The sequence below is a fragment of the Zingiber officinale genome, unplaced genomic scaffold (genome assembly GCF_018446385.1).
Source record: "Zingiber officinale cultivar Zhangliang unplaced genomic scaffold, Zo_v1.1 ctg30, whole genome shotgun sequence".
Taxonomy (NCBI): domain Eukaryota; kingdom Viridiplantae; phylum Streptophyta; class Magnoliopsida; order Zingiberales; family Zingiberaceae; genus Zingiber; species Zingiber officinale.
The window spans coordinates 408494-425473 of record NW_024589931.1 but is presented as its reverse complement, the minus strand read 5'-3'; the positions used below and the strand labels follow the sequence as shown (position 1 = coordinate 425473).

Here is a 16980-nt window from a genome sequence, read left to right as displayed (position 1 = left end):
GTGAAAGTCCTGGTGAGTGAAGCCAGGCAGAAGGAAAACCCTAGTGAGTGAAGCTAGGTGAAAGTCCCGGTGAGTGAAGCCAGGTGAAAGCCCTAGTGAGTGAAGCTAGGCAGATGGAAAACCCTAGTGAGTGAAGCTAGGTGAAAGTCCTGGTGAGTGAAGCCAGGCAAGGGAAAATCCAGATGGATCAAGGATGATCGGACATCTGGTGTTGGGAAGTCCAAGTAGGTCAAAGGATTGACTGGATACTTGGCACGAGGAAATACAGATAGGTCAAAGGGATTGACCAGACATCTGATGGAAGTCCAAGTAGGTCAAGGGAGTGACCAGGCATGAATAGAAAAGTCTAAGTGGGTCAAAGGGATTGACCAGACACTTGGTGGGAAGTCCTAGCAGGTCAAAGGAGTGACCAGATGCTAGGCATGATGTACCAATAGGTCAAGGTTGACCGGATGTTGGTTTGAGAGGCTTGGAACTTGGTTTTGGGCAAAAACCAAGTGTTGGATCGATCAGTGGATCGATCCAGGAGCTGGATCGATCAGTGGATCGATCCAGGCTTCTCCTAAGCGAACAGAGAGCCTCTGGATCGATCCGTGGATCGATCCAGATGTTCCAATTGATCAGTGGATCGATTGGGACGCGGCCGCTTTGCGCGATAAGCGCTGGATCGATCCGTGGATCGATCCAGGCGTTTTTCCAGAGCACAGAGGCACTCTGGATCGATCCGTGGATCGATCCAAAGCCTCCCCGATCGATTGGGAATATTCGAATCGATCGGGATCCGACCGTTGGCGTCGATAAAGGCCGCAGGCGTTCATTTCCTTCGGCATCTCTTCTCCGATTCACTCCAGATTTCTCGCCAGCTCCTCCACAGCACTCACAAAGCTCAGATCGCCAGTTCTTGAAGGATCTTGGAAGTTTTCCAAGTCAAGAGGCGGATCAAAGCCAAGAAGAGAAGCTAGGGTTAGAGTTTATACTCATTGTAAGCTTGTATTTCTTGTATCCTTTCCCTCTCTTCTTGTATTGAGTCTTGTAGGGCTTCTCCGCCCTTGGTAGTTACCATAAAGGAGAGTTTTATTTAGTGGAGGGTGTGTGTGTTGGTGTGGATCCTTGGATTAGTCACCTCTTGTGAGGTGGATACCAAGTAAACCAACCGTGTTAGCGTTGTGTGATTGTTCTTTGTATTTCCGCTGCACATCTTTGAAGGAACAAGCAACGCCGAGCACCGAGCGAACGCGACGAGCTATTCACCCCCCCTCTAGCTACTTTTGGTCCTAACAGTTTTTACAAGGTTTCAAATTTCTGTCAATTTTTGAAAATAGGAAGTATTTTCATATAAAACTATTTTTCCTTGATAGGATATACCCTAAATTATGTCGTACATGAGTTTTCATGATTTTTAGAGGTTTGTAGAATTTTTGGAGAGTTTCTGAAGTCTGTTGAAATTGAATTTCAGAGAAATCAGAAACTCAATCGATCAACCGATCGATTGGGATGGTTTTAATCGATCAGTCGATCGATTGGGAAGCCAATTCCCGTGAACAGAGAGTCAGTGGATCGATCAGACGATCAATTGACCCAGGCTGGATTGATCAACCGATCGATTCAGAGGGAATTTCTGCGAGCAGTAGCTTGCGAAATCGATCAATGGATTGATTGAAGTGATTTCAATCGATTGAGTCCCAACTTCATTCGATTGGGAAGTCTGATTTTGGCCTGAAAAGCCTGATTTCAGCACTTTAAGCCACTTCAAGTTCCAATAATCATTCTAAATCCTTTGGAATACATTTGTATACATTTAGGGGGAGTTTTCTTGATGAAAACATGTATGGATTGGTTAAGATAAATCAAGGTGAAGTTTAGGATGAGGTTTAGTTTCAATCTCGAACTTTGGAACCTCAAAACTTCAAGTTTTGATTTTTAATGGTCATTAACCATTCCTAACCCTTTGGAATACACTTGTATACATTTAGGGGGAGTTTTCATGACGAAAGCAAGTATGGATTGGTTAAGGTAGACTTAGGTGAAGTTTAGGTTGGGGGTTTAGTTTAATTATTGAATTTTGAACCTTAAAACTTCAAGTTTTGATTTTCCTAATTGTTTAGGAACTCCAAGTCATTATTGGTGCAATGACAGAAGTTTGACCATATTTTTAGGGGGAGCTACTCCTTGAATGTATGAATATTTAGCTTCAAGGACCTTGGAAGGGGGTTAAACCTTCGTGATGGATAATACTCAGGGTTGAATATTGGAGAACAATGAAAGATTAATTATCTTCATTGTTAGGATGATAAATTCTCTCGGATAAGCATTGTGGAGTCGGTTAATACTCAAGGGGGAGCATTGAATACAATGAATGGGAGCTTCATTGGAAAGTTAATGCATGCTCTAGGATGAGCATTGTGAAGTGAAGTAGAGCTCAAGGGGGAGCTTATGCAGCAATGAAGAATATGAGATTTTCATTGTGGGGTTGTTAACAACATATGAGGTTGTAAAAAACATAGAGTTAACTCTTATGAAGAAGAGTTTGTTTTCAATTTTTAATGTGTGACAAAGGGAAGAATTGGAAGTTAAGTTAGATCTTCATCCCAAGAAGGGGAGTTTGCCTTCTAGGAAAGGGAGAGGATGAAGGAAACCTTCATTTATGCTTTATCATAGAGTTAAGGCTATGGGAATTAGCCTTGTGATAAAGAAGATGTTAAGACTATGAGATTTAGCCTTGGTGTAAAGAAGCAAGTTAAGGCTATGAGATTTTGCCTTGGTATAAGGCTATGAGATTTAGTCTTGGTATAAAGAAGAGGTTAATTAAGGCTATGAGATTTAGCCTTGGTATAAAGAAGAGGTTAAGGCTATGAGATTTAGCCTTGGTATAAAGAAGAGGTTAAGGCTATGAGATTTAGCCTTGGTATAAAGAAGAAGTTAAGGCTATGGGATTTAACATAACTTAGAGGTATTGTCAAACATCAAAAAGGGGAAGATTGTTGGGGCAATTTCCCTAGGTCAAGTTTGACCAGTTTGACTAAGCTTGAGTTGAGTCAAGCTTGAGTCAGGATTTGAGTTTTGATGTTTGACAATATAAGGAGATTGCTGGAGCAATCGTCCGGGTGTGGAGATGGTCAAAAGGTTGACCAGGTTGATGAGAATACAAGTCAAGTAGGTCAAGGTTGACAGAAGAATTGACTGGGAAAGTCCTAACTGGATGTTAGACATTTGGAAAGTCCTAGTGAGGAGCTAGGCAACGGGAAAGTCCTAGTGAGGAGCTAGGCAAGGGAAAGTCCTGGTGAGGAGCTAGACAACTGGAAAGTCCTAGTGAGGAGCTAGGCAGGAGAAAGTCCTGGTGAGGAGCCAGGTAATTGTAAAGTCTTGGTGAGGAGCCAGGCAAGTGGAAAGTCCTAGTGAGGAGCCAGGCAGTTGGAAAGTCCAAGTGTGATCTTGGCAAAGGAGAAAGTCCTGGTGAGGAGCCAGGCAATTGGAAAGTCCAAGTGTGATCTTGGCAAAGGGTGTAAGTCTAAGGATGTGGTCTTGACAACGTAAGTCCTGGTATGACTTGGCAAGGAAGACTCGACAACTAGGATGGGGCCGAAGGAAGCTCCTGAAGACAAGGCGTGAAGGATGGAAGATATCCGAGGGACACAAGGCTGATGGAGGAGGCTAGAAGGCTAGTTCGTGGTTGGTCGGGTGTGGCCAAATGCTAGGCATGGAAACCCAACAGGTCACGGTTGACCAGGAGTTGGGTTGGAGATTCTGGACTTGAGTTTGAGTCAAGTCCAGGCTGGTCAATCGATCGGGCGATCGATTGAACTAGGATTCAATTGATCGACTGATCGATTAGAGTGTGCTGCGATTGTGGGAAGGCCCAATCGATCGATCGATCGATTGGGATATGAAATTGCGAGCACGGAAGCTTTCCCAATCGATCGGGTGATCGATTGGGAGTTGCCAATTAATCGGTCGATCGATTGGGCAGCAGAAGCTCTCACGCGGATGCGAGAGCACAGAAAGGTTCTGAATTGATCGGGCAATTGATTCAGGAAGTCCCAATCGATCGGTCGATCGATTGGGAAGTGACCGTTGCGCAGGATGCAAGTGATGGATAGCTGCGATGGAGCGGTGCTGATTTGACAATCGATTGGGGATGAATTCGATCGATTGGGAGCACTGTTTAAAGCCTGGGCGGAGCGTTTTCTTCGTTAGAACTTTGTGTTCTTCTCCTGTGGTTTTCTGTGATTTTCACTAGCGATCTCCTCCGAGATTCTTGCCAGTTCTTGAGGGTTCTTGGAGTGCATCTCCAAGATTCAAGAGGCAACAACAACAAGCAACAAGTAAGCAAGAAGAAGGGTGTATTTCAATTGTGTTCTTGTATTTTCTTCTTGTATGAGTGTTGTAGTGTTGTGTGTGTTTGTACAAGGCTTCTCCGCCTCCGGTTGCGACCGAGAAGGAGTATTTCATAGTGGAGGAGTGAGTCGGTGTATGGATCCTTGGATTAGTCACCTCTTCTTGAGGTGGATACCAAGTAAATCCTAGGTGTTAGCGTTTTGGTTTATTGTGTCTTTCTTTCCGCTGCATATCATCAAGATGCAACCGACGAGCGTGCGACGAGACGCTATTCACCCCCCTCTAGAGGGCACATCGGTCCCAACAAGTGGATTATCCATCGATAGGTCCGCGGGGCCTGGGTCTTGAAGTAAGAGTCGTCGTAGGCTCCGAACCAAATAAATTGTCTGTGTTTTATGGTATTTTCTATTTTCATTTGTTTTACTTATTCTCCGCTATATATACTTTGTTTTTAACAAGAAAAATTAGTTTGCAAAAATCACGTGATTCACCCCCCCCCCCCATGTGCGACTCGATTTAACACCCCGACTAGTTCAAGTAGCTCCTTGTGGGTGGAGAAACATTGCCACAATCTTGCACAAGCAAGCTTAATCACATGAGAGTTTGGAAGGCTCTAATAGACTTTAACCAAGCCTATTTTGGCAACCTGAGCCACTCACCCTGAGCTCTCTTAAATAGAGCTCGGGAGGAACAACTTGTTGTTCCTACCGTTACCAATTGACTGGTCACACCATCAGTCGACTGGTCCTATATGAATTCGACTGTTATAACCTAACGGCTCAATACCAATCGACTGATGTCAGAACCAGTTGACTGGTTCACTTCGGTTGAGAGAACATAATCATTCTATTCTCTCCTAGTTTAATTACTAGTCGACGGGTAAACCCTAAACTTAGCGCTTTACCCTGAGTATAATCTTTCAGCACTCGTCCTCGTCAGCACAATCTTGACCTTACCTTCTAGCCTCCTTCATCAGTGTTGTGTCCCTCGGATGCCCCCCCGGTCCTTCACGTCTTTCCTTTTAGAGCTTCCATTGACCTTGTCTTTGTTGTTGAGTCTTCCATTGCTAAGAGACTCCTCACCTTCAAGACTTTAATCTTGCCAAATCACACTTGGACTTACGTTTCCAAGACTATATACTTGGACTTATACCGCCAAGACTCAACTTGGACTTTCACCATTATCAAGATCCCACTTTGACTTTCCAGTACCTGCACACTCAAAGGCACATCAAATATAATAACAAATCTAACTTAAACTTTTACCCAAACATTAAAACCTAGGGCACCTAGATTGCTCTAATAATATTCACCTATTTGATGTTTAGTAACCCATTTAAGTTAGGGAAACATAAATGTAATAACAGTGCAACTCAACATGCAATCTATTTATGCATAAGTCAAGGAACCTAATCCTAAGCTCCCCCTTCACCTAACCCAATTCAAATCTCCTGTCCCCAATATCACCTATCCCCGTGTCCCACTCATCATCCCAGCCCACCACCGGCGGTCTCCGGCCGCCACTCCAATCAATACTATAATCCTTAAAGAAGGTGAACCCAAGGGAGTCGCCATCGGCATAATCGACGTCGGAATCTGGCCGGATCTTAGTAGACTTTCCTCTACCGTCGATCTGAGCTCATGCTCAGATCCGGCCGGGTTCCGGTCCCGATCGTGCCAATGGTGACTCCCTTGGATTCACCTTCCCCAAAGGTTATAGTGTTGATCAGGACGATAGCCGAAGACCGCCGACGATGGGCTGGGACGATGTGTGGGACACGGGGACAGAGAGATTTGATTTCCACCTAACCTCCCCCTTGAGCTAGGATTTTCCTGCAAAGGTAAACTTCTCCCCCTTTGCCAATAAATGAGCAATCACTCCTCTTCACCTAAGCTCTCATTTGAGCTAAGTTTTCTTGCAAGGGTGTGTAGATTTCTCACTTAAACCCAACACTTCTCCTTTGTCATATATCAAAAAGAGCTCCAATAATATCCTAATTATTAGACTCTTTAACATTTAATGACTATAAACATCATGTATTAATCTCCCATAAGATTACATATATGTTCACCACTCTTTTGATCATTTTCTAATGCTAAAAAATATTTTAGACTGTATTAGTCGACTGTCATTGACCACAGTTGACTGCCCTCTTCAAAAGAAGCTCACAGAAACGTGCTCATGAACAATGTTACCAGTTGACTGGTATCTGTACCAGTCGATTGATATATATATTTTCATCCACAAATAACATTTCTAATCTAACTTAAAAAATACACCAAAAATTCCACAGACATCTAAAAATCTTCAAATTTTATATAGAGGTTTGTTTTACTAGTGTCTACTTGGAAAAAATATATTTAAAAAAATATATATATCTCAAATCCTAAGATTGATACAAAATCCAAAACTAACTAAATAGTTCAATTGAACCATAACCTAAAGTCCTAGTTTTGACTTCGTCTTGATGTATCTGCCTATACTAAATCATAATGCATCCGTAACATTAGTTTATATGATATCTATACATGAGAAACTAATTTTCATGTAATATAAACTCATTTCATATTTTCATACATGAAACTCAACCCAATTGTGCTAATTTCTTGGATTTGAGACTCAAGTCCGTCTCCAAACCACTTTAGCACATTTGATGATCTATCTTGAGTCCCAAGTATGGTCCACTTGAGATCCATTTACCATATGTCCCAAAGACTCTTCGAGCTCTCCCTAGAGCTCTTAACCTTAGCCACCTCCCTAGGTGATTTATCCACTATAGGTAGGTCACTTTGGTGCACCTCGGGTGACACTTGACCTATAAACTTAACTTTCATAACCTTAGACATCTTGTCTTTGGTTAATTTCTTCTTGTCCTTAACCTTAGACACCTCATCCTTGCCATAATTATATGCAACCCTAGTATATTTTTTCTTGGCCTGGGAGGTATGATGGGTATCCCAAACCTAATCTATCGCTTTTGAGTCTTTTAACACTCAAACACATGTTAAGTCCTCTAGGTCCAATAATGAACCTATCTAGGACTTTCTCCATTTCCTTAACCCTTGCCTTCAAGATTTGATTTTCTAATTCTAGGGTTATAACCCTAGAACCAGCATGTCTACCTTGGATATTCTTAGACCTACCCTTCCTAGGCATATGTCTCCCCTTCTTGGGGTTAATACCTAGGTTTTCAACTACCTTCCTCTTCTTAGGGAAGGTAGGTTATTTCTTTTTAGGTCTATCATTTGAAAATGATTTCCTAGGGTTATCTACCTTATTAATCCTATTCCTATTATTATATCTAAATCCATAATTATACATGAGTATATAATTTTCATTATTCCTAACAAGTATGAAGGAATTTAAAATTGGATTAAATTTTAACTTAGGGATTATCTTCCCTTTTACCTTTGGAGCTCCCCCTTGATTTGAGCTCCTCTTCTTCTCCCATTTCTTCAAATATGCCAATTTCTTGAGCTCTTCTCTCCTTGGCACTTTGTGTGATAGTGGCCTAGCTCACCACATGTAAAGCATCTAATATGCTTCTTCTCCTTCGTATTATTCTTACAACCCATATTAGTTTTCAAAACAACTTTATCGGGTTTAGGATTTACTTCCTTTACCTTCTTTAGCAATGGACACCTACTCTTGTAGTGTCCCATCTTACCACATTCAAAGCACTTGATGTGTGATTTTCCGCTCTTCTCGGTAGTTGAGGTTTAGGGTTGAACTTCCAAGACTTCTCCTTACTTGTCTTGGACTCTTCTTCCTCACTTGAAGATGTGGACGGTTCCACTTTTTCCTCTTCTTCAGATGTTGAGCTCGTCTACACATCCGATTGGTCCTTCTCCTCCTCTTGGACCAATGAGCTCTTCTCCTTGGGCTCCTCCACTCCTTGGACTTGTGTATGATTTTCATGTAGAGCAACCACCTTGCTCCATAGGTCATGACCACACTTGTACTCACCTACACATGACATAATATTAGAAGATAATAAATTTAATACAATTCTAGTTACCTCATCCGTCTTTGATTGCTCTTTTTGCTCCTTAGTACAATACCGAGGTCAGAGATGCTTCCCCTTCTTGTCCGTTGAAACTTGGAAAAGAACTTCCAATGCGGTCTAATAGTCCCAATCCATTTGGAACCACATCTCCAACCTCTTTCTTCAATACTCGAAATTATTTTGATCGTATGGAGGTGGGATTCACATATCTCATCCTAGTGGTCCTTCCGACTCCATCTTTTTCCTCTAGCACTTACTCCTTCTGATGATTAGTCTTTCATGAACGAACCTCGCTATGATACCAATTGTTGGGATCTTGATACCAGGCTAGAGAGGGGTGAATAGTCGATCACCCACGACGTTCACTTCCTACAACTTGTTAGCGCACAGTGGAATACAAAAATAAAACTAATAAGTAGAAAACTAAATCCTAGAAGACAATAATAAGAAAACAAATAGACACGTTGCATTTAACGTGGTTCGGAGATTAGAGCTCTTACTCCACGGTTGTCCGTAAGGTGGATGACTTATTGAAAAATCCTGGCTAGCTCAAGTATCTCCTTGTGGGTGGAGAAACCTCGTCACAATCTCGCACAAGAAGACGTGATCACACGAGAGCTTGGAAGACTCTAATAGACTTTAACCAAGTCTATTTTGTCAACCTGAGCCACTCACCTCGAGTTCTCTTAAATAGAGTTTGGGAGGAACAGTTTGTTGTTCCTGCCGTTACTAGTTAACTAGTCACACCACCAGTTGACTAGTCCTATGTGAATTCTACCGTTATAATTCAACGGCTTGATACCAGTCGACTGGTGTCAGGACTAGTTGACCCGACCCACTTTGGTTGAGAGAACAGAAACATTCTGTTCTCTCCCAGTTTAACTACCAATCGACTCATATATACACCAATCGACTGGTAAACCCTAAACATAGGGTTTTACCCCGAGTATAATCTTTCAGCACTCGTCCTCGTCCGCACAATTTTGACCTTGCCTTCTAGCCTCCTCCATCAGCCTTGCATCCCTCGGATGTCTCCCTATCCTTCACGCCTTTACTTTTGGAGCTTCCATCAACCTTGTCTTTATTGTCAGGTCTTCTAATGCTAAAAGACTCTTCACCTCTAGGACTTTAACCTTGTCAAGTCGCACTTAGACTTATGTTGCCAAGACTACATACTTGGATTTACACCGTCAAGACTACATACTTATACTTACACCACCAATACTACATACTTAGACTTACACCGCCAAGACTCCACTTGGACATTCACCATTGTCAAGATCCCACTTGGACTTTCTTGTACTTGCACATTTAAAGACACATCAAATACAATAATAAACCTAACTAAACCTTTGCCCCAAAATCAAAACTTAAGGCACCTAGATTGCTCCACCAATATGATGATGTTTCTCCACTGACAATGAGGATTGAATTAGCCGGAGTTTCAGGGATTAATCTACTAATGAATTGAGGAATCGTCTACCTTACGGACAGCTGTGGAGTAGGAGCATCATCTTCGAAGCATGTAACAAACGTGTTAGGGTTTGTTTTCTTTCTTCTTTAGCTTTCATATTAGGTTGTGTATTTTCATTGCACTAACAAGTATAGGAAAGCGAATGAAGTGATGACCGTCTATTCAACTCCTCTAGCCGATGATCAAGACCCCAACAATTTTTATTTTCACCGCATATTTTGTGAAATGTGTTAAACATACATCCCATCGCCACATGTATATATAACTGATACAACTATGTAACATTCAAGAAAGAAATATCTAATATTCTTAGTGTTATGACTTATATATGAGGATAAGGATACGGTGATATTAAATATGTGTGCTTCTTAAAATGGATTACAGATTTTTTGTCTTAAAAGATTATTCATGTGTCCCCATCTGTATGAATGATTAATAAATCATCAATTTATATGAGATACAAAATATTTCACTTACTGACCTCCTCTATACAAACTACAAAGTATTAACCCCTTCCAAAAGCGTACAAGACCCCTCAAAAGGATCGCTAAAGTGACGGCTCGACTCCCAAGAATCACAAAAACGTGTGGGAAATTACTTCAAGGTTAGGAAACTCGTGTAGCTTCTTCTTACCGATTTAGAAGACAGACACATGTGGCCCGCAATCACCGTCACCTCCAGCTTTTAAACACAATAATGAGCAAGAAGAAGACTTTGGATGGACTAAGTAACCACTTGGTTGTCAAATGGTTGCCATCCCGTCTAACATGTAGGTATTCGCACAGTGGTCCATCTTGATTCATGCACAAGAAACAGGAGAAATAAAGAGGCTGTCCCTTCTTAATCCTCAATCGACGTCGAGCGTGTACGGGTTAACAGTCATAAATCCCTCCTTGAGCTCCGTCTTTATCTACGAAGATACTTGATTCAGACAAGATGAAGAAGAAGTGGTAAGTCATGGTTATCCGCATCTCACTCAGATCAACATGACCACTCAACCCATTTGGGCATTTCTTCTCCACCTTGCTCCAATCGAGCTACTGAAAGCAGCAGAGCAGCTCCATGTGGGATTTCGAACTTTATGCATGTGGCCTTGCTTCCCTTATTCTTATCCGACCCTTGTAGATGATGTTTGTGGGATATCAACTATCTGTACTGTACTATACAGAGCAAGCAGGAGATCATGATGTCGTATGAGCCACATTCTGTGCATCTTTGTCTGCTCTATGCCGACATTGAGAAGTAAATACGGAAGAAAATTCTTTGTGCAAACTGGTTATCTTCGTCCTGTTTGATGGTATTCCAAACTGACTTTTTGTCAGAATAATCAGCTAAATTCAAGGTAACCACAATGAGGAATGACTAGCCATCAATGCACTGCAATAAATATTGCACTGTTTTCTTAATTACTAAGACTATTCAGATTAATTTGTACTTGATAGAACACGGCAATTCAAGTGGTAACGGATGAATATTCAAGGTAAGATTGCAGAGTTGTCTTGTTCATGTTAAGCTATAAATCGAGATGGAAAGTTTAGTTAAGATGATAAAACTTCACATGTCCATGTAGTCTGCTAGAAATCCATCAGCCCACATGACCTTGCTAGGAGGGAAAGGAACCCCTCTGACCCACTCATCCATTTTCAACGTTCTCTTCTCCGAGCCAGAATCTGTCAACGCCGTCGCAGCAGTGAATTCTATCTCTCCCTTGAAGCTCGAGCAAAGAAGATCGACGACCACAATGAAGCATTTCATCCATCGGAAGTAGTTCTCCGATGGCATTCAATGTATTGAGCCATTAGTTGCAGAGTGGTTGGAATTCCTCCAAAAGCTTGATGGTTCAATGACCTGGAATAGGTTGTCCCAGAGCTAGCGGTAGGTTTTTAATGCATTGAATCACTTCCGTCCAAAGATGGGCTGCCATTTCTTGAGCTTATATGACTGGCTGAAGGGTTCCCTGAGCAAATGCAGAAGCTGAGAAGTCGGAGAACGAAAGAGACCAAAATGGCTTCCGAGCGGCTCGGAAGTTTTGCCGGCGAAGACCAAGATTTAGAGAAGCAAATTGGGTGCGTTGCCGCGATCTTTCAGATGTTTGACCGCCACATTCTCCTCGCGAGGCAGCAGCGCAATCGCCACCAGCATAAGAAGATTCCTTCAGGTATCATTCCGACAGGGCTTAATTCTTGTTTCTCTTTCGTTTGATCTGTGGCACGCTCTCTCACAAGCAAGAACGAGAGAACTAATTTGGAAACTGTAAATGGAAATCTTGATAATTCTAGGTCATGCACTTCTGAAGAGCAGCAGGCATGAGACAGAGGTAAACCCCTACTCGTCAGGGATTCTTCAGGTATTGTCGCAGACTCACAGTAACAGTATAAATAGAAGATTCTGAATTCAGTATTACTACTCAGGAGAAAAATCTGGCCAAGAACTGGTACGAAAATGAGAAAGCTTCGATGGAATCTTCAAGAGCCTCTTGCTCCTCCTTATCCAGTTCCTCGTCTTCTCTGGAATTCGATAAATCATCTCACAAAGACGTGCATTCCTTTGATAAAACGTTCTTTTCAGAGAGGTCTCTGAAGAACTCGTCGAGCTGCAGGAGTTCAGTTACCAGTCCAGCTGCCAAGTCCGGCCGGCGATCCCCTGATTTCACTATCAAAACTTCATCCGATGGCAAGCTGAAAAACCATGCTTACAAGCACCAAGACTCCCCCAGGCCTTCATTCTACCCCGCGGACAATATGCCTGCCGATCTCAACGAAGCAATTAGAGTTCTGATCGAACTTAAAAAAGCTCCTTGGAGTTTTGCTGATCGCGAAGCAAAAGATGCCTCATTGGCGCAGATATTGCAGAAGAGTCCTAGGTTCTCGTGCGACGAGAGGGAGCTCTCTAATTCTTCTGCTAAAATCAGAGAGCCGCCGAGACTGTCGCTGGATGGCAGGCAATGTTCTCGAAGGAGTACTTCCGCCATTGTTTCCAAAGCAAGTTTAACTCTGGAAGACTTGGACAAAGCCAACACGAGTCCCTGCCGGAATAGAGCTTCCAATCTGCTTCAGGATCTTAGTAGCCAAAAGAGGCATCCTGGTGTTGTCGCAAAGCTCATGGGCATAGAAGACATGCCTGAATTAAGCTCACCAGCTCAAGTAGCAGTAATAAGAAGAAAAATGAATGCAAAACATGATCAAGTTTCTCAATCCGATCGAAGAAGAGAGACGATCGTGGAAAAGCCAACAGAAGATCTGAAACTGACGTCGAGGATCCTAAGTGAAGCAACTCCTTGGGTGGTGCAACAGGACAGGAGCCATAGTGCAAACATGACCAAAACTGGGTCCTTGCATAAGGAAATGCCGAGTGAGGATCTGAAGCTTTTCATGCATATGGTGGACGAGATTCGGGCCCAGAGGCTGGCAAAGAATACTACTCCCACAGGAAACAATCAGAGTGTGAGATCGCCAAAGGTCAGAAAATGGCCAACAAAAGCAGGGGATGATCCGAGATCCTTCGAACCTCCAATTGTAATTATGAAGCCTTCAAAGAGTATCAACATGGCAGATGCTTCAAGTCACTCAATAATTCAATTGGAAGGCCTACCAACTCTTCCTAAGCTCCACACTGGTATCACTGACGGAGAACTGAGTCATAAGCAATTCATTCGGAGGTCTGCCACAAGTAATTATTCACTCAGATGTCAATCAAATTCAACGCAGATTCTGGGAAAAAACGATGGAATATCACTTGCAACTCCAAGCACTTGGAGTCCCAGATCTCAGCAAACGAAAACAAACTCAGTTTCTCCAAGAGGCAGATTTAGGTTACAGCAATCACAAGAACAAAAGAACAGAGGCCACGTTGATGAAATTATCTCTGGGAGAAAGATTTCAAATTGCCGGGATGATGAATCTTCACCGGCTTCAAACAGAAGCACTAGGTCTGCATTACATTCGACTGTTCTGCAGCAAAGCATCCAGATACAAAAGGTATGTGAGATAAATACACATGCATTTTAAAGAATTATGATTAAGTTTATTTTACGAGTACATGAATGATCAAACATTTGTATGATTACTCATTAGTTTGTCATTCTTCTGCTTCAGAAATCCATACTATCCATGCATCAAGATGCATCAGAAACAGTTGCTTCATTCTGCCACGATGAGTTTCTACCTTCCCCTTTGAAGAAAGGCTCTTACACAGTCCAAGGTAAGCAATTATTCAGTAATCACTATATGGAATCTGCAAGCTCAAACAACCATACATTTCGGATTGTTGATTGGAGCTAATAGCTTATGAAATAGAAAAATTCAGTAATGATTTCTTCTAATCACAATATTCCTTCAACAGATGATGGACCGTGCACATTAAATTCATTTCAAGATAATAGGAAACTTGCACAGCACAAAGTGCTGGGCTCAAATGAGCACGAGGAACGCCAAATGTTCGACTTCATCAAGCAAAACCCAGACAATAAGTATGTTTCAGACATACTTCTTGCAGCAGGATTTTTAAACAAGGAAAGTGCGATTCCACTTCAGCAACACATAAAACCTGATCTATTTAGTGTTCTGGAGAAACAGCATGGGCAACAGAAGCCCAGTGCAGAGAAGAATCACAGGAAGCTTGTTTTTGATGTGGTCAGTGAGATCCTAGCTCACAAGAGGGGAGAGCTCGTCTACAAGAATCCTTGTGAGTTCTTTCTGCCGAGAAGAAGAATGTTAAATGGGCAGCAATTGGTGGGAGAAATATGCACTGAGATCAAAGGACTTCGAGCTATGAGCACACGGTGGTCCACCACCTCCGAGGATTGTGCAGAGCTGATATCAAGTGAGGACATTCTTGGTCGATCCGAAGGGTGGGAAGACTTTTGCATGGAGAAAATAAGGGTGCCAATGCAGATTGGAAGGTTGATATTTCAGGATTTGATCAATGAAATTGTAGGTGAAGCAAACTAAAACATGCAACTAGTTTGTTCTATCAATTTTCTTTTTTCATTTTATAATAAAAACCTATTTTACTCATGTGGAATAGGTGCTTCGTGTTCTAAGGTTGTGATCAATCCACTGGCCTTAAATTAGGGGACGTTTGATTAAATGATGTGAATCACTATGGATATGAGTTTGATAGTAGGGTGGAATGAGAATAGGAATGAAAATGAAACCCATTAAGTTATATGAGTTTGGTTGATTCTCATAAATCTAGTAATCATTCCTAAAATGTCATTCCCAAACCCACAATCCAAACACTATCTTTTACTATCATTCCATTTTCTCATTCTCAAATCCATCAACCAAACATCCCCTTAGTGTTTCACTACTCTATTCAGATACAAGAATGTTAGACTTCATTTTGGATGATTATCCCAACTCTATTTCGTGATCATTAGGAGAACAACACAAACATTTTCTTATCATTTTTTTTATCGAACCTGTAAATTTTTGAAATTACCAAATTATATAGATTAGTTTTGAAATTGTTAAATTATGTATCCACTTTTTATTTTATGCCGAATTAGTCGACTGATAAAAATAAATTAATCAAATCAATTTTTATTAAAAAATCTGTCGATTGATTTTTAACACTAATCAAATTAATTTATCTGTATGTCAAAATTTCGAATAAATCAATCGATTGATTTTCACATCAAACGACTGATTTTTAATACCAAGCAAATAGATTTATATCTATGTGCAGAAGATTCGATTGATAATTAGTCGAATCAATTTGATTTTATACCAAAGTCGATTTTGAGCAAAATCGATTGATAGATCAAATGATCTTGAATTGATATGAAATTAGTTCCAATATATTTGGCTAGTTCTTTTAATTATATTCATGCCTTCAAACAATAATTTGATCTCAATATATCGAGAGAAGTGATTTTTTGAACACGAAATCTGCTGATGAATCAAACGTTCTCGTATTGACATGAAACTAGTTTTTGTATGTTTGTTTAGTTCTTATTATTATATTTATGCTCTCAAATATCAATTTGACCCAATATATTGAGAATAATAATTTTTTGAATAAGAATTAGATTTTTTTTTTTTGAATATATTCATGTTTAAAAAAATCATTGCTTTCAATATATTGGGTCAAATTAATATTTAAGGGCATAGATTTAATCAGAAGAACTAGTGTTCATTTAGTTCTCCTTATTATATTCATATCCTCAAATATCAATTTGATCTAATACAGTATAGATGTAAACGAACCGAACCGAGCCGAACAGTATTAAGCTCGAGCTCGGCTCGTTTAAGTTATATTCGGGCTCGAGATCAGCTCGAGCGAATTGAACTTTTATTACAAGGCTCAAGCTCGACTCATTTTAGAATTACTAAGCCCGCGAACAGGCTCGGCTCGTTATTAGCTCGATTATCATAGTTAACGAGCCTAACTCGTTAAACGAGTTCGCATTCGTTTTCGGGTTCATTTTTGGGCTCGTTTTCGGACTCATTTTGGAGTTTGTTTTTAGGCTCGTTTTAGAGCTCATTTTTGTGCTCATTTTAAGGTTCATTTTATAGACTTGTTAAGCGAGCTCGAAAACTCATTTGAATAAATATTCAACAAATCTAACAACTAAAATAATATAAACTCAATACATCATTGAACATCCTAAACTACTATATTAAACTTCCAAACTCAACATACCATTGAACATGTTCGCGAGCCCTTTAATTGAGCCAAACTCGAGTCCGAGTTCATGAGCTTATAAATGAACATGTTCTTGAGCTCTTTAAAAGAGCCGAGCTCAAGCCTAAGTTCACGAGCCTATAAACGAACATGCTCTCGAGCCCTTTAAATGAGTCAAGCTCGAGTCTGAGCTTGTAAACCTATAAATGAACATATTCATGAGCTCACGAGCCGAATATCCTTAAGTTCGAGCTTGGCTCGATAAAAGTGTCGAGCTCAAAATTGAGCTCGAGCCCGGCTCGATAAGCTAAATGAACGAACTAGAACAAACTTTTACCTAATCGAGCTCCGAATAACTCGCGAACCGTTTGGTTTATTTACATCCTTACAATATAGTGAGAGTAGTGATTTTTAAAATATGAATTAAATTTTTTGAATATATTCATGCTCAAAAAATCACAAAACTTAGCTATTTGATGATTAGGGGTAATATGAGGAGTGAATAGTGTTGTTGGGACCTTAACGACAGCTAAAGGTG

At 40.9% G+C, this 16980-nt stretch overlaps 1 protein-coding gene across 5 annotated transcripts; it reads left to right on the top strand.

The window, feature by feature from the left end:
- Positions 1–10493: 10493 nt before the first annotated feature.
- Positions 10494–14830, top strand: LOC122037382 (protein LONGIFOLIA 1-like). Of its 5 annotated transcripts, XM_042596834.1 has the most exons (7): positions 10494–11157; positions 11258–11295; positions 11386–11973; positions 12095–12162; positions 12227–13792; positions 13910–14015; positions 14157–14830. In XM_042596834.1, exons 3-7 carry the CDS (start codon positions 11781–11783, stop codon positions 14762–14764), a joined length of 2541 nt encoding a protein of 846 aa, XP_042452768.1. In that variant the 5' UTR covers positions 10494–11157; positions 11258–11295; positions 11386–11780; the 3' UTR covers positions 14765–14830. The 5 variants fall into 5 exon arrangements, with proteins under 5 accessions (XP_042452768.1, XP_042452771.1, XP_042452772.1 ...); XM_042596838.1 differs by lacking the exons at positions 10494–11157; positions 11258–11295 and having other exon boundaries at positions 11333–11690; positions 11787–11973; XM_042596835.1 differs by lacking the exons at positions 10494–11157; positions 11258–11295 and having other exon boundaries at positions 11333–11690; positions 11767–11973.
- The last annotated feature ends 2150 nt before the right edge of the window (positions 14831–16980 follow it).